General features: G+C 39.5%; 1 protein-coding gene across 2 annotated transcripts; it reads left to right on the plus strand.

Moving 5' to 3' along the window:
* Nucleotides 1-352: 352 nt before the first annotated feature.
* Nucleotides 353-24,519, plus strand: xirp2b (xin actin binding repeat containing 2b). 2 transcript variants are annotated; one of them, XM_053234448.1, is made up of 8 exons: nucleotides 353-540; nucleotides 4,617-4,771; nucleotides 6,371-6,499; nucleotides 8,496-8,559; nucleotides 10,490-10,584; nucleotides 10,882-20,374; nucleotides 22,815-22,945; nucleotides 23,118-24,519. In XM_053234448.1, the coding sequence occupies exons 2-7, from the start codon at nucleotides 4,715-4,717 to the stop codon at nucleotides 22,904-22,906; spliced, it is 9,930 nt and encodes a 3,309-aa protein (XP_053090423.1). In that variant the 5' UTR covers nucleotides 353-540; nucleotides 4,617-4,714; the 3' UTR covers nucleotides 22,907-22,945; nucleotides 23,118-24,519. The 2 variants fall into 2 exon arrangements, with proteins under 2 accessions (XP_053090423.1, XP_053090424.1); XM_053234449.1 differs by having other exon boundaries at nucleotides 8,496-8,550.
* Nucleotides 24,520-24,668: the final 149 nt, after the last annotated feature.

A 24,668-nucleotide genomic window follows, 5' to 3' on the forward strand; every position in this document is an offset into this window, starting at 1 on the left:
ATCCACTATCAGGTGATGGCTCATGCTTTGTTAGAATGAAAACCTCCAACCTCTTGTGGATAAGTTAGGACACCTCTGTAACAGAGAGAAGTGATTTGGGCAGGGAGCTCAGTAGAACACATTATTGTGTTTTACACCCACCCCATTCATAGCATAACGTCATCTCTTTAGATCAAATGCATGTGGTGATTTATTAGAGATCAGGAGGGGGCAGGAAGTCTATGGAAGTGAATTTCAGGGCCTGAACATGGAAGGCATTGAAAAAAAAAGCTCTAAAAAAAGCCTCACTGGTAGTATGTGGGATTGCGCAGTCAGAGGAGACGAGGGCTCAGAAATAAAATCAGCTGTCCCTCAGTGCCTTTTGGACAGAGTTAACATAGTGAGGCTGCTGGAGGAGCTGGTCTCCACCACCACGGCAGGATTGGGAAGACTGCTGGCACATTAGGCAACCTGCAGGCCAGGCTGAGCACAACTGACCCGATCTGTGGATTTCTGTCACACTTCACACTTGTCCATTAAAGCTAGAGCTACACGCAGTTGGTGAGTCAGTATCGACAATTAATCTGTTTGTGGTTGATGTTGAATTGTGCAATAGGTAATTATGAGAACATTGTTCTTATTTTCAGGGTGACAAAGACAGGCAACACTTTTGTAGCTGTTTTGGAATAGAACTGGTGTAAATATGTGGTGTGTTTATTGATTGAAGTGCAGGTTTTTCTGGTCTGAAAGACCCAGAGGTGACTGATGCATTAATCGATTCCCTAGTACACTAGGAGAGTGGAAAGCTATGCAGGTGTTTTCAGTAGATAAGGTACAACATAACCGCTGAAGGTTCACAAATTTGTCAAGATCATGCATATTCCTTTGTGTTGTGGTTTGTGCTACATTGACATTTTAACAACTAGTTTGATTGAAGACCAACTGTCTTGTCTCTCTGAGATGCCCCATACTGAGCTGTTTACTGGATCATACATATACATAAGATCTATTCCATTTAAGCACTGCAGAATTGTCAGAATATGTCTTGTCTTTGATAAAACTGAAGTATCAGAAGGGATCCTCTGTTGAAAAGCCTTTTAAGTCTGACTGTAAATCTAGGTGTGATTTACAATCTCTAGGTACTCTCTAGACAGTCTCTATATCGACACTGGAAGTTCAGAATTGTGACAGAATGATCATGCACACTATATTGGTTATCCAAAAACTAGCTTATGACCTTCCAGAACAAACTAGCAAGCAAGCTAGCAAGTTTAGTGTAGTAAAAGTAAACATAGGAACTACTAGATCTTGTAGTTTGAAATGGCTTTAAGGTGACTCCCAAGCTAGATACACTATTATGGAGAGCATTGTACACACACCAATGCTACTTTTTACATTTATGATACTATACTGATAGCAACTCAGTATTTTCCATTACCCATTACACTCTGCAAGCTTTGATCGCCATATTATGCAAAATTGCAAAGGCACAACCTTTAAGACAGTTTGGGTCCAATGTGTATGTGCATGACCTATGTTCTGGCCGACAACATAACATATATTCACAACATACAATACATCAGCAGATGAGAAATGAATACAATATGATATCGATATTGATACCAGTTGTTTCACTTTATTAATTCTTGTCTGGTATCTATTCTTTACTTTTACTTTTTATTAATACTGTAGTTCTAAATTGGTCATTATGCAATATGGCCATTCTAAACAGATTATCATATGAATTGCATATTCTCAGTGTCGTAATCACTGTAATACAATCTTGTTACGATATTTAGATTCTTACACTGCAAGCATTGTTATTTTCTCTATGATTTTAATGCCTCCTCTTTTCACTTAAGTATGCAGTATTTAACCATTTAAAGAAACTGGAATCACCCACAGCTCATTTAAGCAGACTTTCAGTTTTAACCTCTCACAGGCTCTCTCATGTCTGCTCCCCTACAGGAAACCTGAGCCTCCTTGTTGCACTGGTTTAAAATAAGGTAGATTTATTTTTGCAGCTACTTGGCGCCTAGATTACTTCACATTTCTGTTATGTGAGCTCTCAACTGAACATTACTTGTCACAAGATAGCCAAGAACTGTTGACACATTTTGACACAACAGATCTTTTCAGGTCACATGTCGATGACTTGGGACCACCATGTTCTTCTCTGTACATTGCAAAAATGTTTCATATAGTAGCATCTAAAGCTTTTCTTTTATTTAAATAACAGCAATCACACTTATTTCCTGCCATGCAATGTATTAGACTCATTTCTCTTGACAGTTTGATTGCTTTTCTCTGAGATGCCTTCAGTGCCACTGGGTCTAATTTAGGGTCAGAGACTGGTCTAGACCCAGGGAGGCCATAATGTATCAAGACTAGCAAAGCGAATGTCATGTGTTTCAAGCACTGTGCAGGATGTTTATAAGAACTGTGTGCACATTTTGGCATGCAAACTATTTTTAAGGGTCCTTCAAGTCCTTATTTACATATAGCATATTGGCTTTTATAATTTATGGAGAGTTATGAGGAAGAATACAGTGGATATGACTGGACTAGACATGTAAATCCTGCTGTGTAACTGCCTGTCTGAGAGATATAAACTTTCCGTGTTCGCCTCTGTATGCTACTGCGGCAAATGCATAGGAACACAATTTGATTAATTTGATTGCTGTTCAAAGTATAGTTAACAACATATCATCGTTATTGTAAAACATACAGTACACTCCCAGAAAAAGTGGTCTTCGTCTTCCTAAAGCTGTTCTACTTGGAATCCTTTCTGAAAGGGATCAGTATGTAGGGATCTAGATAGAACCTGTATGGATTCCTTCAGGTTTGTGTGCAGATTTGACTTCTTTTTCTAAGAGTGCCCAGTCAGCACAATTTGTATATTTAACATTATTATTTTATTATAATGTAACTAGATGTAAAATATAACTATATAGGAAGGTAACCATAATTTGCTTGAGTAAAGGAAATATGTGTTTAAAGCAGCTTTTTAAGAAATGAAGAGAAATGGTTGCATCATAATTATTTATATTGCAGCAACATAATTATGCATTGCTTTCAACATGCCACTATTAACAATTTATTACAACTGGACCTTTTCTTCTGCATGCAGTATCAGAATTAGTCAAATTTTTATGAGGGGAATGGTCTACACAAGAATCAAATTTATTAAAAAAAATTAATAACATGTTTGTGTTGGATGAAGGGCACAAAAAGACGAGAAAAAAATCCTCCACATGGTATTACTAAAAGGAATCTGGACCACTCTCCTCATGCAAATTTAATATTTACAGCATATTACTGGTCTACTCACCTTCTGAAATTATACCCCAGCTATTGAATTTTTCATTTGAGAATGACTGAAATGCCAAAGAGTTTTTACACAAATCATGTTGGCAAAACTGCATTCCTCAGCACTGTATTCCTATTTTCGATGTTTTGTAAAGCATTCACATGTTTGTTTATACTGTTATTTGAAGGGGAAAAGGTCAAAGGACTGGAATATGACCACATAGAATTGTGTTTCACAGTTTCTTTACAGGAGTAAACAGTGTCAGTGCTTTGAACTATTACAACAGACCTGCACAAGCTGTAGAACTGCACTCTTTTTTTAAAAGCCATTTCAGATCAGAAGCAATGTCGCAGTTTAATTACTGAGTAAGTCAGGGCAGTTGGCTTGCTTTAGCACAAAGGAGACATTTTTCTCTCACGCTGTACATCTGTGAAAGAGATAGGCATAAACAGGTTGTCTGGGTTCACATGTAGCTTTCACTCTCCTCAGGTAATGAGAATAATCCAGTGTGTGCGTGTGAGTGTGTGTGAGTGCGTGTGAGTGCGTGTGTGCGCGTGTGTGCACGTGCCCCAAAGATATGGAAATGTTTGGGCTGCCAGCAGCTCATTATCGTAAAGATGTTTTACAACAGGCAGAGACACAAATCTATAATCTCACATGTTTAATTGGACTGTCAGTGGGACATTGTGCAATTGATTTGAATATATTTGATTTGAATAATTCATTAAGAAGGAAGACATTCTTGATCCTTTGGAGTCCATTTCAACCTTGCAACCACCTGCATGATGCAAGTATAAGCTGGATATAGTAACAAAGTGACTCCATATGCCAACAACATACAGTTAATTGCTTTAAGACATGGCTGACAGCCAGTCTGTTTTCTTCTCTAGATTTAACTTCTGCACACTGTGGTGCTGTGTCAAAATGAGATATTGCTCAGGTAAACATTCACGTGCCTCGCACTGCAACAACCTCTGATAAATGCATAGTGCAAGGATATAAGGATCCTCTGCCCTTAGAATACGAACTCCTTGTATGGTGTGCGGCTATATTTAATTTTGGACGAGTGGATTTTTCAGCTTGCTCAGAGCATGATGTAACATAGTGTTATATGTTATGGAATTTATATTCCACTTATTTTATATGTTTCATTTTTTTGTATTCCTCATTTTATATTTTTATTTATCATGGAAGGTCTCGCCACTAAAAATATTCCACTGTAGAAAGTTGAGATCTGTTATATATAGTTGTGTACTGGGTGTCTCCAAGTGGTCTCTTTCCAGTAAGTTCTGTTGTTTATTTGATGTGTGTGTGTGTGTATGTGCAGCTGCAGGCAGCGGGTTGGTACCCAGGCCTGGTCATCCTGAGGGGCCAGAGCAGCAGAGGAGCAGGCCTCACTCTGAACCCATCCCTCTAAAGAACCGCATGGCCATGTACCAAGCTGCAGTCTCAAAGCAGGACACACCAGGCTTCTCCAACGGGGTACACAAGCTCACACATGCGCAAACACACTCAAATACAGCTCTACAGGTTGAACCCAGTGCTTATGACTGTGATTCAAATCCTGCAAATCTGTGTGTATATAAGACAAGGAGTGTGTGCATGAATACCAGCAGGGTATTAAATTGATGACTTCTTCCCGTAGGCTGAATTGAAAAGAAATTGCAGTAAATCTGTTTTGCACAAATTGTCTATTATTATTATTATTATTATTATTATTATTATTATTATTATTATCATTATCATTATTATTATTATTATTATTATTATTAAATTAATTAATTATTTTTATTAGCAGTTATTAGCAGTTGCAGTTAAAAGAATCCTGAAAGACTTCCTGCATCCTTGGAAGACACACATAAAAAAATATTACATATGCCTACAAATATGCTACCTTAGGTTTAGCTGTGAAATCAAGATATGCAAGAGAGAGAGAAAAGAAATGGAGAAGATGAATTTGGATAAGCAGTTCATTATAAATATATCACTTTTTTACTGTCATAAAGATTTCTTTTTGGATCTCTGTTCATAGCCCAAATCCCCACAACCTTGTTTATGAGTGATTTTTGACAGACCTGCTGTTTTTGCTCTTGAATATTTTGCACTTTTGGACAAATTCACTGGCCTTGCCACAATTTGCCTGTGACATTCCACAGTTGGTCTTAAACTAAAGACTTCAGTCCTGATACAGGGCATCTAAATGTGTTTTGTGGTTGCAGCTGATGGCTTTAATTGTTTTGAGAGTGGAATGTGTTGACAGCTGACCAGTGTGGGTATTACACACCTCTCTAGAAACCTGGCACTCTCTCTCTCACTTTACTTCCTTTATCTTTCTGCAGGGCTTTTAAAATAGTATTACAATACAGCACTACAGGTCACCTCTGCCTCCTCTAGACTACTTCTGCCCTCTATAGGCCACCTCTGCCCCTATACACCACCTCTGCCCCTATAGGCCACCTCTGTCCACTACAGGCCACCTCTGCCCTCTATAGGCCACCTCTGCCCCTATACACCACTTCTGCCCTCTATAGGCCACCCTCTGCCCACTGCAGGCCACCTCTGCCCCTTACAGACTCCCTCTGCCCACTATAGGCCATCTCTGCCCCCTATAGGCCATGTCTACCCCATACAGGGCACCTCAGCCCCCTACAGGCCACTTCTGCCCACTAAAGGCCATCTCTGCCCCTACAGGCCACCTCTGCCCATTAAATGCCATCTCTGCCCCCTACAGGTCACACTACAGATGCCCACTATGGGGCACCCCTGCCCCCTATAGGCCACCTTTGCCCACTATAGTCTATTCCTTGCCCATACAGACCACCTCTGCCCCTATAGGCCACCTCTGCCCCCTACATGCCACCTTTGCCTCCTACAGGTTACTCTGTTCACTTCTCATCTTTATAACCAATCAGTCTTCTGAGCTGAATAAAGATATGTGTTTATGTCTGTGAGTGCAGTTATACTGTGCAGGTTAGCAGTTTGTGACAGAAAAGAAAGAATGGTGAGGCCAACTATAAAAAAATTTAGTGTGATTTTTTTTTGTATCTATCTCTCTCTCTCTGCCTATGTCCACTTCGCTAGGTCATGAAGGAAGCTGAAGTCTGCTCCGTGCCTGGAGGCCTGGCCAGCATTCGCAGACAGTTTGAGAGTGAAGAGAAATCTTCCACTCGCACGGTTACACAGTTTCACAACACACACAGATCTATGCAGGTAATTTCAGAATAATTTCCTAATAGTCTGCACACAGCCACAGTATGGATTAGAGAGGATGTCAGCAATGGCATAAAAGTTTATTGATTTTATTCCTTAATTCTAATAATAAAATTCTAATAATAAAACAACCAAAAAAAATCAAACAAAAATGTATCTGGAATAAAGTGCTGAAGATGCATTCCACACACAGCTTTTTAGTATTCACAAATGCTAATTGCATGCATGCAGCACCTGTGTGAATGACTAGCAGTAAGAGATAGAAAATGTAAAAGCAGACTCAAGAGACCCAAATCCTGTAAAATCCTAGCCTGCCTATCCAAGCCATCCATCCACACCAGTGCTTTCTTCCTGCATGCCCCACTCCCTGCAGCATTTGACATGCCACTCTAGAGAAAAGATAAGGCTGAATACTGAACAAGAATGGAGGCTTTAAAAGCTGCTTTCACTTCTATTATTTTTACAAATGCAACAACAGGAGCTAAAGTGCTCTGGGAGTTTACGTTGAAATATGCATTTCTGCCAGCTTGTCCTGTTTTGTCTCACTCTGGGTGAATTAATGTGAGCCTGAAAACAAATTATGCTGTTTATTTATTCACAAGCCAGATCTGTAGGCTGATGGTGACACTCCTGGAATGGAGATTTCATTCAGATTTGCACAATGTCACTGCAGCATGCCTCTCATTAATAAAGGGCCATCTCAATTGTTCTTGATGACGCACACTATTAGAACATTAATTAGTCTTGCTTGAATTGATCATTGACAGAATAGGAGTTACTTCTAATTATCTGTGGATTAGTCGAGGAGATTTTTGCTGTGAGCTATTTAAAAGAGAGAGAGTTTGTCTGGATTCATGGGAGAGAAGAATAATGTTTTGAGATGTGCAGATTATATCGATCAAGACTTAAAAAGATTAAGACTTCCTATAAAATAGAGATTTGTTGTTGATGTCAGAACAAACAGAGCTGTGTGTGTTCATCTGATTTGTATATGCACATGTGTTTTACTTTGCAAATGGGTTTTTTTTTTTGCCAAACTTAAACTTAAATATCACCCCCAAGTGGATACTATTAACCATATAAGTTACTAATTCCAACTGATTGGTATAGCGTTTGGGAGTTTAGGGCACATCCATAAGCTGGTACTGTGTGGATTGCAGCTGGCAGGGCTGAACACAAAATACAAAGAGACTGGCAAAATATTGCTCAATTTTGTGATTATAGGCACCCTCTCTGTTTGGCGAAGCCGTTGTGTTCTCCTTAAAGCTACCTATGAATTGCCTAGTAGATTGTTTATGTTAATAGCCTATATCTACACTGAGACTGAATGATAAACAATATTTGTGTTTGTGTGTTTGTGTGTGTGTGTGTGTGTGTATGTGTGTGCACCTATGTCTTTGCATACATCTTAACCTCACCTGACACAGTCTTCCATCACACCTAGGAAGTATCAAACTCATCTGAGCTATCAGTGAGACGAGGAATTAAAGGAGTAGAATCCCAACAGGATGAAAGGGTACAGATGCTCCTCAAGCAGTACCTCTAATGACTAATCCACACAGGCAGTATAATGAAGCTACACAGGCAATCACAGCACTCTAATTTACATCTCTGAGGACCTCTAAAGAACTGTAATATAATTTATGTTTTGCCTATTTGTTACTCCATTGAATGTTGGAGATGGTCCTCCTCTAAACTTCTAATGAACCTGTGGAGCTACAAGAGCCTAAACAACACAACTTTGTTGCCCATGGCTCCTGCCATTTAAATAAAACATGATTTGGATTTTCCCTCTCAAACTCCATGCCACAATATATTTTGTGATTTTCTAGTAAAAAGATGTCATTTGTAATGGCAGTAATACTGCCAATACTTTAATAAGTACATAAACTGCAGTAGTACAGTCCATGAAACACTGATTGTGGGTTATGGGGCTGAATGTGTATTATATTTTTGCACTTAATCTAGGTTATAATTATTACACATTCTTGAACAGGTTGCACATCAGACTGTTCACCAAGAAGTGGCCTCCAATGTTGAAAACCATCATGGTGAGAATGGTGAGAATTTATTACATTGATCCTCATGTATATATATATATATATATATATATATATATATATATATATATATATATATATATATATATATATATATATATATATATATTGTATGTATACACACACACACACACCGATCAGATAACATTAAAACAACTGACAGGTGAAGTGAATAACATTGATTATCTCGTTACAATGGAACTGTAAAGGAACAGTCAGTTCTCAAAGTTGATGTGAAAATGGAAAAATGGGCAAGCTTAAAGATCTGAGCAACGTTGACAAGGGCCAAATTGTGATGGCTAGACAAGTGGGTCAGAGCATCTCCAAAACAGCAGGTCTTGTGGGGTGTTCCTGGTATGCAGTGGTTAGTACCTACCAAAAGTGGCCCAAGGAAGCACAACTGGTGAAACAGTGACAGGACCATGGGCACCCAAGGCTCACTGATGCACGTGGGGAGCGAAGGCTGGACCACCTGGACCGATCCCACAGAAGAGCTACGGTAGCACCAGCTGCTGAAAATGTTAATGCTGGCTATGATAGAAAGCTGTCAGAACACATAGTGCATTGCAGCTTGATGCATATGGGGCTGCATAGCTTCAGACTGGTCAAAGTGCCCATGCTGACCCCTGTTCATAGCCGAAAGCTCCTACACTGGGCATGTGAGCATCAGAACTGGACCATGGAGCAATGGAAGAAGGTGGCCTGGTATTATGAATCACGGTTTCTTTTACATCACCTGGATGGTGGGCGCTATGGGAAGAAGGCAAGCTGGCGGAGGGAGTGTAATACTCTGGGCAATGTTTTGCTGGGACCTTGGGTCCTGGCATTCATGTGGATGTTACTTGGATTTACCTAAACATTTTTGCAGATCACGGAATGGTTTGAGGAACATAATAAAGAGTTCAAGGTGTTGACCCGGCCTCCAAATTCTCCAGATCTTAATCGGATTGAGCATCTGTGGGATGTGCTGGACAATCAAGTCTGGTCCATGGAGGCCCCACCTCACAAATTACAGGACTTAAAGGATTTGCTGTTAACGTCTTGGTGCCAAATACCACAGCACACCTTCAGAGGTCTTGTGGAGTCCATGCCTCGACAGGTCAGAACGGTTTGCATTAGGGGGACCTACACAATATTAGGCAGGTGGTTTTAATGTTATGGCTGATCGGTGGTATATGTGTGTGTGTGCGTATACCCATATATAAATTGGTATTTGCATTAAATATGTTACCACAGTGCTTTATCTTGGTGAGGGTTGCAGTGGACACACCTATCCCAGGAACACTGGGCACAAGGCACCATGGATGGGATGCCAGTCCATTGCAGAGCACCACACATGCACTCACCTGAGGCAATTTTAGCATATCCAATCCACCTACTAGCATATTTTTGGGAAGTAGGAGGAAACCGGAGAACATAGAGGACACCCATGCATGCACTACACAGACAGTAACCTGAGATTAGGATCAACACCAGGGACCTGTGGCACTCACCAGTGCTAGAATCACATTTTTCTATTTAGGACAGAGACTTTCCCAGTACGTATTTAAAAATAAATCATATTGGGACCAAAATCCTTAAATTTCATTTTGGATCCCATGTAATAGGCTGAACAGCTTGAATCTAAAGGATGTTTCCCATTGTGGCCACTTGTTTTTTTGTAATAGTGAAGTATGCTATAAAAATTAGCACTGTATAACCTAAGTTTTGGGGAAATAGTATTCAAATTTGCATATTCATGCATATTCATGGATCCTTTGAAAACTTATTATGAGGGTAAAGGTGTACAGCTGCTGTGCCCATTTTAATAGTGTCTCTGGCAAAATTATAATGAAACAATGTATTATTTCACTCATATTATTAATTACTGATTATTGTTACATTTCTGCAATCAGGACTAATTTAAAATGTATTATATATATGATTGCAGAAGAAGAGGAGTATTATCCAAAACTCTCAGCCAAAGAACTGGCACGGAAATTTGAGAAAACCATTGAGGAAGCGGCTCCAAATAAGAAAATTAAGGTAATAAGGTACCCATTATTATAATTATTTTCCTCAGTCTACTCTGTTTGGGGATATCTTATACAGTATGTACACAATAATTACCAACCATCATAGTACTGCTAACGATTATTTATTTTCTTTTATGTCCATCTACCGTGAAAAAACTTTGAACTTTGGAAAAAAAGGAACAAAATAGAAAAATCTTTGATTTTTTAAACTTGACTGCCCAATCATATCAGACATTTTAGCTTTGATAAAAATGGGCTGAGATACCTCTGCTGAATAATACAATCAAATTTTCTTTCCCTAAAAAAGATTGAACATAAAGTCAACCATTCTCAGCAGGCCTCGGATGTAAACATATCCCATCAGGCCTACATGGGTGACATGTCTGTCCGATCAAATGATACAATAGAAGCTTCAGGAACAGATTCAGAGCATTTAGGATTTGTGCCTTCTACTGACGATGAAGACTTGGATTACTTACCTCCTCCACCACCAGACTTACTGGAGGATTTCTCTGAAGACACAGGTTTCCCAGAGCCCCCTGCACCTACACCCCCAAAGAAGCACATCATTCACAAAGATCAATACTATAAACAGAGAGAACTACTGGAAGTGAAGCGCCTGTGCAAGCACATTCACCCTGATGTTAGGAAAGACCTGGAGCAAGATTTATATAATGAGGTAAATGAGATGGACATGGATGAGGAGAGGGTAGGTGATGTACAGGATACCATACACCAGTTTGAACACAGTGGTAGCAGCCCTAACAGGAGCCCAGAGAGAGAATATCTGGAATGGGATGAAATCCTGAGAGGGGAGGTACAGTCTATGCGCTGGATGTTTGAGAATAAACCTCTCGACTGCATAAAGACTTGTTCAGATGATGATGAGGACAGCAGAAATGTAGTTCAGCAAGAAGTCATAGCTGGAGGTGATGTAAAAAACACTGCTTTGTTGTTTGAGACTCAACCCTTGTTAGAGCTAGACACTAGTTACTCTGCAAAGAAAGCTTCTTACAATGAAATAGATAAAAAAGATGTTCGTGCAGCAGCCTGGTTGTTTGAAACAAAGTCAATGGACACACTGAATAAGATGCATGGTGACGATGAGCAAACCAAAGAGGTTGTCTTCACACAAGAAGCAACCCATGGTAATGTAAAATCTATGCAGTACATGTTTGAAAATCAGGGAATGGATTCTCTGGTTGATACTGAAACCATGGATGAAAAACACCTTCTAAGTCTGAAATCTGTCATGGAAGAGATTAAATCTGATGTGAAGAAAACTGTCTGGCACTTTGAGACCCAGTGTATGTGTGTTTTAAGGGAGCACTCGGGTCAAATAGTGGAAATTACTTGTGTTCGCCGTGAAGAGACAGAGAAAGGTGATGTCAAAACATCACGGTGGCTTTTTGAGACACAGCCTCTTGACAAAATCAACAAAGACCTTTCTGAAGTTAGGCTTATCTCCAGTATTTCGTTGGAAGACAATATTAAAGATGATGTGAAAAGAGGAAGATGGTTATTTGAAACAAAAAAGCTGAACTCTTCAAATGAAGAGTGGGAAAGGATACTTAGAAAACAGAAAGAGGAGATTCTTGGGGCTGATGTTCGCAAACAATGCATGGTGTTTGAGACTCAACCCATGGATACTCTAAAAGATGATTCCAACTCCAGATCTATCACCACTGAAATCCTTGGTGGTGATGTACAAACAGTAAGACATCTTTTTGAAACAGCACCATTAGAAGAATTGAAGGAACTGCCAGAGGTGGGAAAGCTGAAGAAAAGGGTGGCAGCTGACATAGACAGAGGGGACCTACGACACCAAAGATGGATGTTGAAGAATCCGCCTCTAGAGGACATACAAAATGAGGATGATGAACTGGGAAAGCTAAAGAAAATAGCTGCCTCAGAAGAAGAGAAAGGTGATGTAAAACATCAGAAATGGCTATTTGAAAACCAGAGACTTGAAGATATCAGAGAGGAAAAGAAGGAAGTGATAAAAATGATTAACATTGAACAGACAGATGAAGAAAGCTACAAAGGTGATGTGCGCAGGAATTGCTGGGTATTTGAGACTCAGCCTATGGACACATTAAAGGATGATTCAAATGCCAGACCTGTGAACACTGAAGAAATTATCAGAGGGGATGTTCAAGGTGCCAGACAATTTTTTGAAACTGTTCCAAAAGATGAGTTGATGGAACTTGCAGAAGTGGGGAAACTCAAAGAAAGGGTGACAGCTGACGAAGAGAAGGGTGCTGTTCAACACCAGAAAGTGGTGTTTGAAAGCCAGCCACTAGAACAAATTAGGGATGGAAAAAAGGAAATAACTAGAACAGTGAATGTAGAGGACACTGAAAAAGTGGATGTAACAAATTACATGCAAATCTTTGAAACATATGATATGAGCAGATATGATGAAAAGCAAAGGATTCGAGTTGAAGGTGTGACCAAAGGCTCTGTACAATCCAACAAAGAGTTTTTTGAATCTACACCAATTTATGCTATGCAGGATAGCTTAGGCCACTATCATGAAGTGAAAACTGTGAGGCGTGAAGAGATTGTGAAAGGAGATGTGAAAACCTGTAAGTGGATGTTTGAAACCTGCCCTATTGACCAGTTTGATGAAAGTATAAGCAAGTACCAAGTCATTAAAGGGATTACTCAGCAAGAGATCGAAACAGGTACAGTCAAAACAGCTAAATGGCTTTTTGAAACACAGCCTCTTGATGCCATCAAATACTTCAGCAATATTGAAGATGAAGAGTGTGCTATTAAAGAGACAACTGATATAGTGAAAGGTGATGTAAAGACCTGTAAGTGGCTATTTGAGACCAAACCGATGGATGTACTGTATGAAAAGGTTGAGCGCAAGAGTGAAAATGGAAATAACGAGGTTCATAAAGGTGATGTTAAAACCTGCACCTGGCTCTTTGAAACTCAAGCGCTTGATACCATCCGAGATGAGTCTGAGACAGTATTGAAAGAATGCACTGTAAAACAAGAGGACATTCAGGGAAAAGATGTACGTACAGCTTGCTTCCTCTTTGAGAGCGAGAACATTGAAAACATCACTGGAGAGGACGGATGCAATTTTAAGCAGATGACTGAGATTGATATCCAGTCTGGAGATGTATCACGAATGAAATACATATTTGAGAACCAGTCCTCTGATGTCATGACCTCAACCTCGGAGGAATTCATGCGCCAGCTGAGGTCAGACCAGGCTGAGGACATTAAGAAAGGAAATGTAGGAAACTGCAAATGGCTCTTTGAAAACCATTCAATAGATACAATCCATGAGAACCCAAATGAAGTAAAGGAGACACGCACTGTGACTGACATCCAGGGAGGCAATGTGGATAAGGGTCGATTCGTTTTTGAGACCTGTTCCTTAGATAAAATCCAAGAGATCTCTTCTGAGTCAGAGATAAAAAAACTGCAGAGAATAACCTGTGAGGATGAAGAGAAAGGAGATGTTAAAAATTATGCAATGATGTTTGAAACTCAGCCACTTTACGCCATCCAGGACAAAGAAGGACATTACCATGAAGTGACCACACTTACAAAAGAAGAGATACTGAAAGGGGATGTAGTGGGCGCCCGTTGGTTATTTGAAACAAAGCCCCTTGATTCCATTAGAGATACTGATGAAGTCTACCTAATCAAAGCTGTTACCGAAGAGGATGTTCTAAAAGGTGATGTCAGTTCTGCTAGATGGAAATTTGAAACCCAACCTCTTGACAAAATTACTGACCACGGCCAAATCTCTGTTAAAACTGTGGAGGACATTAGAGGGGGTAATGTCAAGGCAAACAAAGAGCGCTTTGAATCTGACTTGATGTCACAGAAGTTAGTCCGCACTGTTAGCATGAGTGAGATTCATAAAGGCGATGTTAGGGCAGCTAAGTGGATGTTTGAGACGCACACCATTGATCAGATCCATGGGGAAAACACAGAAAACCAGATGGAGACAGTTGTTGTGGAAGAACAGGTCAAAGGAGATGTAAAACAATCTGTGTGGTTGTTTGAGAAAAATCCATTCAATAGCATCAATGAAAAGGGGGAGACTAAGCAGCTCATCTGTGAAGAAATACCCAAGGGAGATGTGAAGACAACAACTTGGCTTTTTGAAACTACTCCATTTCCTGACTTCAATGTGAACAGTGCAGTGAAAACTGAAATCGTTGGTAAAAGTATAAAAGAAACTCTTAATGAGCTATACAGTCACAGAATGGTGGAATCCAAAGGAATTATAATAGAGACTGATGAGATTGGGGATGTGCGCATGGCTAAGTATAATCTAATGAATAAAGAGCCCCCTGAGATTCAGAAGGAAGAAATCATCAAAGGAGACTTGAAGAACATCATGATGAATCTCCTCTACAGGCAAGAGACAAAGGAAAAAGGAATTGTTATCAGTGCAGAGGAAAGAGGAAATATCAGTAGCACTGTGGAACAGCTGTTCAACCAGGAATCTGGCATTAATGTAGAAAAAGAGGAAATTATTCGGGGTGACATTCAAGAAGCTATAAACAACCTACTGAAGGAGGAGAGCATGAGCAAACATGGCCTTCTTATTCAGGAGAATGAAAAAGGAGATGTTCGCATGACTATATACTCTCTTTTTAATAAACAAGACGATACCGATATTGAAAAAGAGGATGTGATCAAAGGCAATGTAAAAGGCTGTCTAGAAAAACTTTATAATCCAGACACAGAACAGATCGTTAAAATTAAGGTAGATGACACAGAAAAGGGAAATGTGAGCTTTTATTCAACGTGCATTGAGTCAGGGGCTCTGGAATACCTGAAAAAGCTCCAATCAGAGCATGATGAGATAGAAATATGTAAGCAAGAAAAGGAAGAAATTGTTGGTGGTGATATTAGAGGGACAAAACAAAGCCTTATGCATAATCAGGCTAAAATCTGTCGCCTTGTGGATAGGGAAGATATTGTGCCTGGTGATGTCCATAATGTAGTCAAGGTTTTCATGACAGAGCCTTCAACTGAACATCTCCAGAAAGAAGAAATAGTAGGAGGTGATTTAAGAGCCACTCTGAACTCACTGACACAGTCCATAAATCAGTCAGTTGTTCTGGAGAAAGAGGAGATTGTAAAAGGTGACATATCCACTGCCCTCAAGTCTCTTCAAGATGCCCAAATGCATCCTAAAGAGGTTGAAAAGCCTGAAATCATCCCTGGCAACATCAAAGGAGCATTGAAATCATTGAAAGACTTGGCTACTGCTAAAGTTGAAATTGTTATTGAAGATTTAGTTCCAGGTGATATCAAAGGTGCATTAAAATCTCTGGAGGAAGCCAAACAAGCAGTTAGGGAGGTGGAGAAAGATGAAATTGTAAAGGGTGACATTAATTCAGCCTTGCAGAGCCTACAAGAGGCTTCTAATGAGCGAAAGGTTTACCAGCAAGAGATAGAAGTCCAGGGAAATGTGAAAGGGACAATTCAGCTCTTATTAGAACCTCCTTCATCTCCCAGAATGCAACGCAGAGCCAGCACAGAGGGTGACGTGAAGCTGTCAATAAAATCACTATATGAAACACAAGAGCAGGTGCAGTCAGAGAAAGAGGAGGTGATAAAAGGGGATGTTAAGGGTACAATAAAATGCTTGCTAGAAACAGCACAACGAGCAAGCCCAAAGATTCCCAGAAGAGAACCAATAAGAAAAGTGAAAGTTCCCAAAGCAAAAATCCAGTCTTCTTCTCAACAAGAGATTCAGTCACCTGCCAGTACAGTGAAGAATTTAACCAAAAACAGTCAAACAATGAATGTACAAGAGATTGTAACCACCAAATCAGTGCACAGTGAATCCCCATCTCAAGAGAAAAACACACTCAACTCTCAAAAGACAACCAATACACAGGCATCGAAAACCACTGTGCTAGAACACAAAACAATATTACAGACTCATGAGGTTAAAACTTTAAAGACTGAATTCCGCAACCTCAAAACAAACCTTAAAGGTATAATAAGATTAGATAAAACCAAAGACAGGGAGCAAGAGGTTCCTGTACCATCTCTCCCGTCTTCACTGCCTGAGCCTGAATTCCCTGCTCCTCCAACTCCTCCTCCAGATTATGATAGACTTTCCTTTCCTACCCCTCCTCCTGCTATCCATGGTGATAATGACCTTCCTCCACCACCCAGTCCTCCTCCTTGTGACTCACTAAAATCAGATCCTGACCATTTACCTCCCCCTCCTACTCCATCACCTCCTCCTGCAATTGAACAAGAGTTCCCTCCTCCTCCTCCAACTCAGATGGAGCTAGACCTCATTCCCAATATAACACCAACCAAGCCTAGCAAACTGACAGTAAAACCAGTCAAAGCTCCAATCCTATGTAAAGTGCCAAAGTTGGAACCAGTCATACATCTTGACAAAATGGATATACATTCCAGATCAGCTTTGCAAGTGCCTACAAACACTGAAACAGTGAAAAAAATCAGCACATCAGAGAAGGAATGTATGGTTTCATCAATTTCATCCACTCTGGTCTCATCTGAGATCCAATCATCCATTTCAGTGGAGCCACCTGCGTCCCCACATCCTCCCTTGGGTCTCATTCCACCAGATTCACCACCGCCACCAAGCAAATCTCTGATAAGTAACTTCAAAACTCCATTAATTAAAGCTGAGCAAAAATACAGACAGCAGCAAAAGGAGAGCCACACATCATCCAGCTCACCAGCCTTTGAAATTGACATGTGTGAGTCTGTCAGTACAGCCCTTGAAATGCTTTCCTCAGGAGGCAAGAGCACTGCACATTCTGAACAGGGTGTACCATTTGATTTCCCTCAAGAGAAAACAGAAAATAATGTGACCAAAACGACACCCAACTCAGAGGTGTATGATTCATCCAAGAATGCTGCACATTCAGAAGCTCCACCAAGCAAGCCTTTAATCTCTACCACAAATAAAAAATCTCCTTCTGAATCTGCCATTATTTCCTCAGCTAAGCAGTCTGTTATCTCTAATCAGACATCTCAAAACACTTCGGTTCAGCAGCAGACCACATGTACCGCATCTAAAAAGAAGAAAAAATACCGGTCCTTGACAACTAGTGTTCAGCAAGTAACCTCTACTTCTGTTAAACAGTCAGAGATGGTTATTAGCAATACTGCACAGGTAATCACAAATGTACTGGCACTAGGTGAAGAAAAAGATCATCCAACTGTCTCTATAGATGACTCTGTCAGTAGTGCAACTGATACAGAAAGTGTCAAGAAAGATATTGTAAATAATAGTTTGGCCGAAAAAACTGCGGTCGAGGAAAGTAAGAAAATTAACATCTCTGCAAAAACAGGCCAGAGAAAGATGTCCCCTGATCAAAGCATCCCTTCAAAGGTAAATATAGCGACTGCAATTAAAGTAGCTGAGCAAAAGGTTCAAAAAGCGAAGAAAGGCCGCAAGAAAGATGAGGGCACAGAAAAAAAGCCAGCAGATCAAACTCAAGTGGTAAAGGTGGCACCGGAAAATGTCCAGGTGAGAGAGAACAAAGAAAGGAAAGTTACAGAGACAGAGATTAAAGTGGAAAAACAAGCCACACAAAAGCAGGTTGAGGATGGTCTTGCCTCTCCGAAGAAAAAGAAGAGAGCTAAATCCAAGAAAGATAAGGACACAGCTCAACAAGCCCAGGGGCAAATACAAAGTAATACCACTCTTCCTCTGCCCGCGTCCCCCTCAGAGGTAAAATCTCCAGTTTTGACATCTAATCAGAAACAAGAGGAATTTGCGGTGGTGCAGACCCACAAAACCATTCAAGGAGAACACATTGCAGTCCAGAAAGAGATCACCATCACAGAGAGTAAAGATCAGCAAAGTTTGCAGCACCAGGGCACTATGGTAAAGTCTCAAAAACAGGCCAAGACTTCTCTGAAAAAGAAGGAACAAGTTGACAGCCAACAGAAATCTAAAGATGAAAGCATAAACGTGACAGGGGAGCTGACACAAAGGAAGCCTTCCATGACTTTGACAGAGAGCACAGAGGCATTACAAAGATGTGCAGAAGCTCAGAAGTTGCTGTCTTATATCTCAGAAGTTATGGAAGTTACAGAAAAAATGGACTTCAAGAGTGTGAAGACATTACTCAATGAAATCCCAGAGTGGCTTATTGGACCAGAGGAAAAGAATAGCTTGGTGAAAGCTGTAGATGAGCATAATTTGGAAAAACTCAAAGAAATTGTAGCTCATGTACAAAATCTCGTTCAAGTAAAACTAATGGATGTTGAAAGAAATGTTGCAGCTACTGAAAAACATGAATGTGAAACTACATCTGAAAAAATGGTTTCAGGCAAAGCTGCTCAAAGGATCTCAAAAATCACTATAGACTCCAAAAAAGTTGAAACTCAAAAGAAAGTAGAGGAGAAAAAAATCACACGTGAAAGTCGCAAGCAGCAAGACAAGAGCAAAAATCCTCCTGACCCCAGATCACCATCACCTTCATTAAAAATGCGCTCACCTTCACCCACATTTATCACCATTGAATCCACAAGAAGAACTGATTCACCACAGAAAGTAGTGCCATCACCTCCACCAATGCCACCTACTCCTCCACCACGCAGATCTGAAACACCTACATCACGTTTAAGCAGAGCTTCTCCATCACCCACTCTAGAGAGAGCCAGCAGTCTAACAAGGCTCAGAGAAGCAACAGCTAAACTTTCTCGTGGACCCTCACCTGATCCTGTGCATCATCCGGTGTCAGTTACTGGGAAGAGGTCTGAGATTGTGGAAATTCCATCCACATTTCATTGTCAAATTAAAATAGATTCTAAGCCTGCTGAAGATGGACGGATTCTGAAAGAGCGTAAAGACTCTGAATGTTCAGAGGAAGCAGCTAAACGTTCTCATGGACCCTCACCTGATCCTGTGCATCATCCGGTGTCAGTTACTGGGAAGAGGTCTGAGGTTGTGAAAATTCCATCCACATTTCACTGTCAAGTCAAAATTGATTCTAAGCCTGCTGAGGATGGAAGGATTCCGAAAGAGCGTAAAGACTCTGAGGAAGAATTTTCAGAGGACGCTGAAAAGGTGACATCAATTCAACAGAAGAGTCAGGAAGTACAGAAAAACGCCAGTTATATTCCTGAGCATTCAGGGCTGGATACAGAAGAAGATGAAACTAAAGTACCAGAGAAAGAAGGTTTTCTAGAGATTGACTTGTCTGGACTGGTCAGCAAATTTGAGAGCCCAGATGCACAGAATCAGTACAGTAAAGAAACTACTGACATCCTAGAACAATCTGGCATTGAAACTGAAGCCCTAGATAGACCAGACTATAACATCAAGGCTCTAAAAGACATTTTTGAAATGTCTGAGCAAAGTTCCTCTGTGAAAGAAAAGAAAAACAAACAGGAGGAGCAGGTGTCAAGAGTGAGTGGAATCACACCTCAAGATTCAAAGCATGAGCTTCAACAGACATTGCAGCAGATCTCCCAAGAGACCTCACCTCTGCCTCTGCTCAAAGATGTAATACTGGAGAAGTCAGTCGATCCATATGGCTTTTCAGAGACAAAAAACTTTACAGAACATTACTCTACTGTTGATGAAGCTGGCACAAAGATAACTGGGACAAGAAGCACCACAACCATATCTAAACATTCTGAGAGTGTTGCCTCACAGCATGTTCCATTCTCTTATGCTGATGCTGTGAAGAAAAAGGCCCCAGAGGTGAAGGTATCCCCTGAGGCCTCTGCTGAAGAATTATTGAAAAAATTCCATGAGATGTGGACTGAGAGTGAGAGTGTGTTTAAAAGCCTAGGCTACAGTGTCTCAGGTGAGGGAACCTAACTGGCTATCAGATTAAAGAGAGATTGCAGTGACTGACAAACATGCTAACATTGCATGAGAGGATTGGAAACTAACTGCAAGCTGAAGCAGAATCAGTGCCTGCAAAACAGACTGTAGTTAAACCCATCCATGCTGCATGTGTATACAGTTCTCAGAATACATATACAGTGAGGGAAAATAAGTATTCAGACACTTTTGTCACTTCAAATTCACTCACATAATGTCTGTTGACTTTGTCAAAGACATGTCAACAGACATTAATGATATGTTTAAAAAAACAAAACTGATAGGGAAAAAAGTATTCAGACAGCACAAATTTACAACATTAGTACTTTGTTGCAAAGCTGTTGTTGGCAGTTACATCTTTGAAATATTAGCTTTTTTGCAGCATTGTGGTTTAATTGCGGCCGATTCTTCTTGGCAAATTGTCTCCATTTCCTCAAGGTTATGAGGGTCCCACTGATGGACTCACAATTCACAAAGTCCTCCATTAATATTCAGTGGAATTCACGGCAAGGCCTTCTTGAGTTATTTTGGCTATTTGGGGTTGTTGAACCATCCATCTTCTCAGCAGATTCAGTTACTTGGCCGATGAGATAAAATTCTCCTCTAATATGTCCTGCTACATTGTTCCATTCATGTTTCCTTTGAAGACGTGTAATGTCCCAATTGCAGAGAAGCAGCTCTATATCATGATGCTCTTTCTTCCATACTTCACTGCGTGTATGGTGTGTGTATGGGATCATACTCACAACCCTTCTTTCACCAAACATGAGCTGAATTACTGCAAAATAATTCTATTTTAGTTTTGTCTGACCAGAGTATATTATATGTTGCTTCTTTTTTAACAGAGGAGTTTTGTATGGTTTGTAGGAATGGAGATGATTGTGGTGAAGCTTATTGTTCTCTGTGTACCTGTTGTTCCTGCTGCTTTCAGGTTGTTGTACAACTCTTTTCAAGTGACTGCTGGCTTTCTCTTACCTTCCTTATCATTAGTCTTAGAGCATGCTGTGAAATCTTGCATGTCACACCTGTCCGGAGACGATTATTTGTAGTTCCATGAACTTTCCACCTGCATATTATCGAACCAGTTGTACTGACAAGGATGTTTAAGGTCTTTGTTATGGCTTTTTGGCCTTTCCCTTTCAAGTCCTGTTTAATAATGTTGTCCCTGAGAATTTTAGGAAGCTCCTTCACCTTCACCATAATTGCTGCTTGGTGCGTGAAATCTTACCAACCATGGCAATATCTTTTATAATGACACCAGGTGCAATTTGCAAAAAAAAAAAAAAAAAAATTGCAGCATTTGTATCTAGAGCTTGATTTATATTTCTGTAACATTTACATATGTATTTTATAATATAGTATCTGAATATTTTTTCCCCTATCAACTTTTGTTTTTTAAACATACTATATCTTTGTTTATACTTATGAATACCTTATTTTTTTGTTCATATTTACAAGACAAAGTCAAAAGTCAAAAGTATCTGTGTAAATATGGAGGTATATTAAATAACGAAAACAATACTGTCTGACTATGTATTTCCCATCACTGTATTTATGGTTGACAACTAAGTGGGTTCCTGCTTGCCTAGAGTTGATTTAATGTATCTATTTTCAAGCTTTATCTCACATATAGCATTACTAACATGCTCTCGGAGGAAGACAATTAGTGACATTCAGTACTTAAATTGCATTACATAATCTTCCCTTGCTGCAAAGGAGTACACTTATTAGTTTAGCATTTTGTTTGCTGCTTAGTTGGAAGTGCCATTTTTAACGACCTCCTTCATCTCCGCCTCATTTTAATGGGGACAGATTGATATGATCGGTTTGGGAAAAAGATGAACAAAAAACATTTCTAAATAATTACATTAAGCAAATTCGAAAGAAAAATAACTAGAGTAGAGATATAAGAGAACAGGGAGAGCAAAAAGAGCAGGCCTCCAAAGATTCACAATGAGTGTTCAATGTGAGGGTTTTTGGGGTTTTTGATTTTTTATATTTTTCCTTGTTAATAACTTTTAAATCTGATTCTAATTTATGGATGAAGTCAGACATTTACCTGAATAATCTCCAACAAGAACAATTTAGGACTTTTTTTAATATTAAAGTAAACATTACATACTATTACTGCAGACATTTAATCAAATACTATATTTCTATCTCAAAGCATACACACAGTATTGTCTATTTTGAACATTTTCATGTTTATGCTTAGAAAGTGCTAGTCTGTATTGTATGCCTCAATGAACTCAGGTCTCCCAGGCAGTGCTAAATATTTACAGAATATTTAAATTGTATGTGTATTCCTGTAAATATTTTGATTTATAATTAGCTAGTATTTCTTGAGTTCGTCTTAGACTCAGAAAGTAAACTAACTTGTTTAAGGGTTAACTCAGTTTGTTTTGTTGATCTCTTTTCAGATTCGAGTTCCAAAGTCGGAGCTGTGCACAGTTTGCCGGAAGAGAGTGTATCCCATGGAGGGTCTGATAGCAGACAAAAAGAAGTTCCATAAATCCTGTTTCTTCTGTGAACACTGCAAAAATAAATTAAGGTATGCCATATTCCTGTTTGCACACTGTATTAAAAGTTTGACTAACTTGTATAGTGTGAATTATAAAAATGCTAATTACTAATTACTACAGTAACTACAGTGTACATGACTGAAGGTGATATGAGATGATGTGAGATCTGTGAACAATTTCTTTCTTTATAATAATCAACAGCCTTGGAAACTATGTCTCTCTCCATGGACATTTATACTGCCCACCGCATTATAAGCAGCTCTTCACATCTAAAGGACATTTTGATGAAGGATTTGGACAAAGGTCTCAAAAAGAATTGCTGAGTGGAGGAAATTTAATGAATACCATTTCTGAAGAACATGACTGGAGATATTCCCTTTCACAAAGCAGCTACAGTTCTGTGTCAGACATCTACGAAAAAGTGTCTAAGGTACAAGAAAAATCTGATCAAACCCCCCAAAAATTAAATAAGCATTGTTTAGTGTGGCCCCCTCACACTGAACTGCCAAAGAAGACCTTTACTATGGACCAAGATATACAGTTAGGAAAACCAGTGTGGCCTCCCAAGAGTGAGTCTTCAAAGTCTCCAAAACACCAGCGACGGAAAGCATCACAGATTATTACACTTCATCCATAAGACATTAAGGCTGCCTGGGTGCTTGAGGCAGAGGCACCTTATATATGTTGAAATCTATACAAGAATGACAAGACAATTCAAGGAATTACAGAATGTCTAAAAACAGGTGAATAAATAATGAGGAATGAGTACTGAGAGCAAGAGAATAATCTTCGATGAGTCTGAGAAAGTAATAAAAGAAAAATGGGTGATGTGGACATCAAAGGAAAGTGGTAAATATTGATGAGGATGTGATGAGGAAGAAGAATGATGTCGATGCAGGTACTGAGGGTTTGTGGTTAGAAAGAAATTAAATGTAGAAGGATGTGAAATAATGTGAAAGACAATTTGGATGGAGACAACAAGAAAGTAATAGCATACAAATTCCTAATTCACACTGCAATTAAACTTAATAGTAATTAAAAGATTACTTGATCAGATAGAGAATTAGAGGGAAATGAAATGAATAACAAGGTGCCATATGTAAAGCTCTCAGTATGTGCTGCTAATGCACTAAACACTTTAGTCTTATATGAGAATTATAGCACATTGTCACTGTTTTTGCTTGGCAAAAATATTCTGTAGAACTTTTTACCTTTCACAATGTCCATGGAGAGAGTACAGTTATCAAAGGAATTTTAGCTTTTCCAATTTGCCCCTACTATTTTGTATTCTGTCTATGGTTAGATTTTATCATGACAGTTTCTCCACATGATCATGCCTTTGGAAGCACCTGGGGTGCAGTGTAACAAATGATTAACTGAGTACATACTTTTTCTTATGTAAATGTCATATCTAATTGGTATTTGTTTATTTTGGTCACTGGTGTCCTACTCTAAACAGAAAATATTTTTAAATGGACATTAATTTTAGAATAGTCTTTATTTGTACAAGAGCATTCCTGATCATTTAATCAGGTCAGGCTGGTTCATTGGTGCATCTTGCAAATTTATTGATCTAAGAAAAATAAACAGCTCTTATGTTCAATGTCTATGTTGTATTCATTACCAAGATATTTTCATTCATTCGTCTTCAGTAAGAGCTTTATCCTAGTCAGGGTCATGGTGGATTCGGAGCCTATCCTGGGAACACTTGGTGCGCGGTTCTAATACATCATGGATGGGATGCCAGTCCAT

The sequence above is a fragment of the Pangasianodon hypophthalmus genome, chromosome 5 (assembly GCF_027358585.1).
Source record: "Pangasianodon hypophthalmus isolate fPanHyp1 chromosome 5, fPanHyp1.pri, whole genome shotgun sequence".
Taxonomy (NCBI): Eukaryota; Metazoa; Chordata; class Actinopteri; order Siluriformes; family Pangasiidae; genus Pangasianodon; species Pangasianodon hypophthalmus.

What these genes read in the sequence shown, in the direction of transcription:
- xirp2b (XM_053234448.1), top strand. Translation starts at nt 4,715, where the DNA reads ATGGCCATGTACCAAGCTGCAGTCTCAAAGCAGGACACACCAGGCTTC. An exon ending in CACCAGGCTTCTCCAACGGG is followed by an intron (nt 4,772 to 6,370) that starts GTACACAAGCTC and finishes CCACTTCGCTAG; the next exon opens with GTCATGAAGGAAGCTGAAGT. An exon ending in AAACCATCATGGTGAGAATG is followed by an intron (nt 8,560 to 10,489) that starts GTGAGAATTTAT and finishes ATATGATTGCAG; the next exon opens with AAGAAGAGGAGTATTATCCA.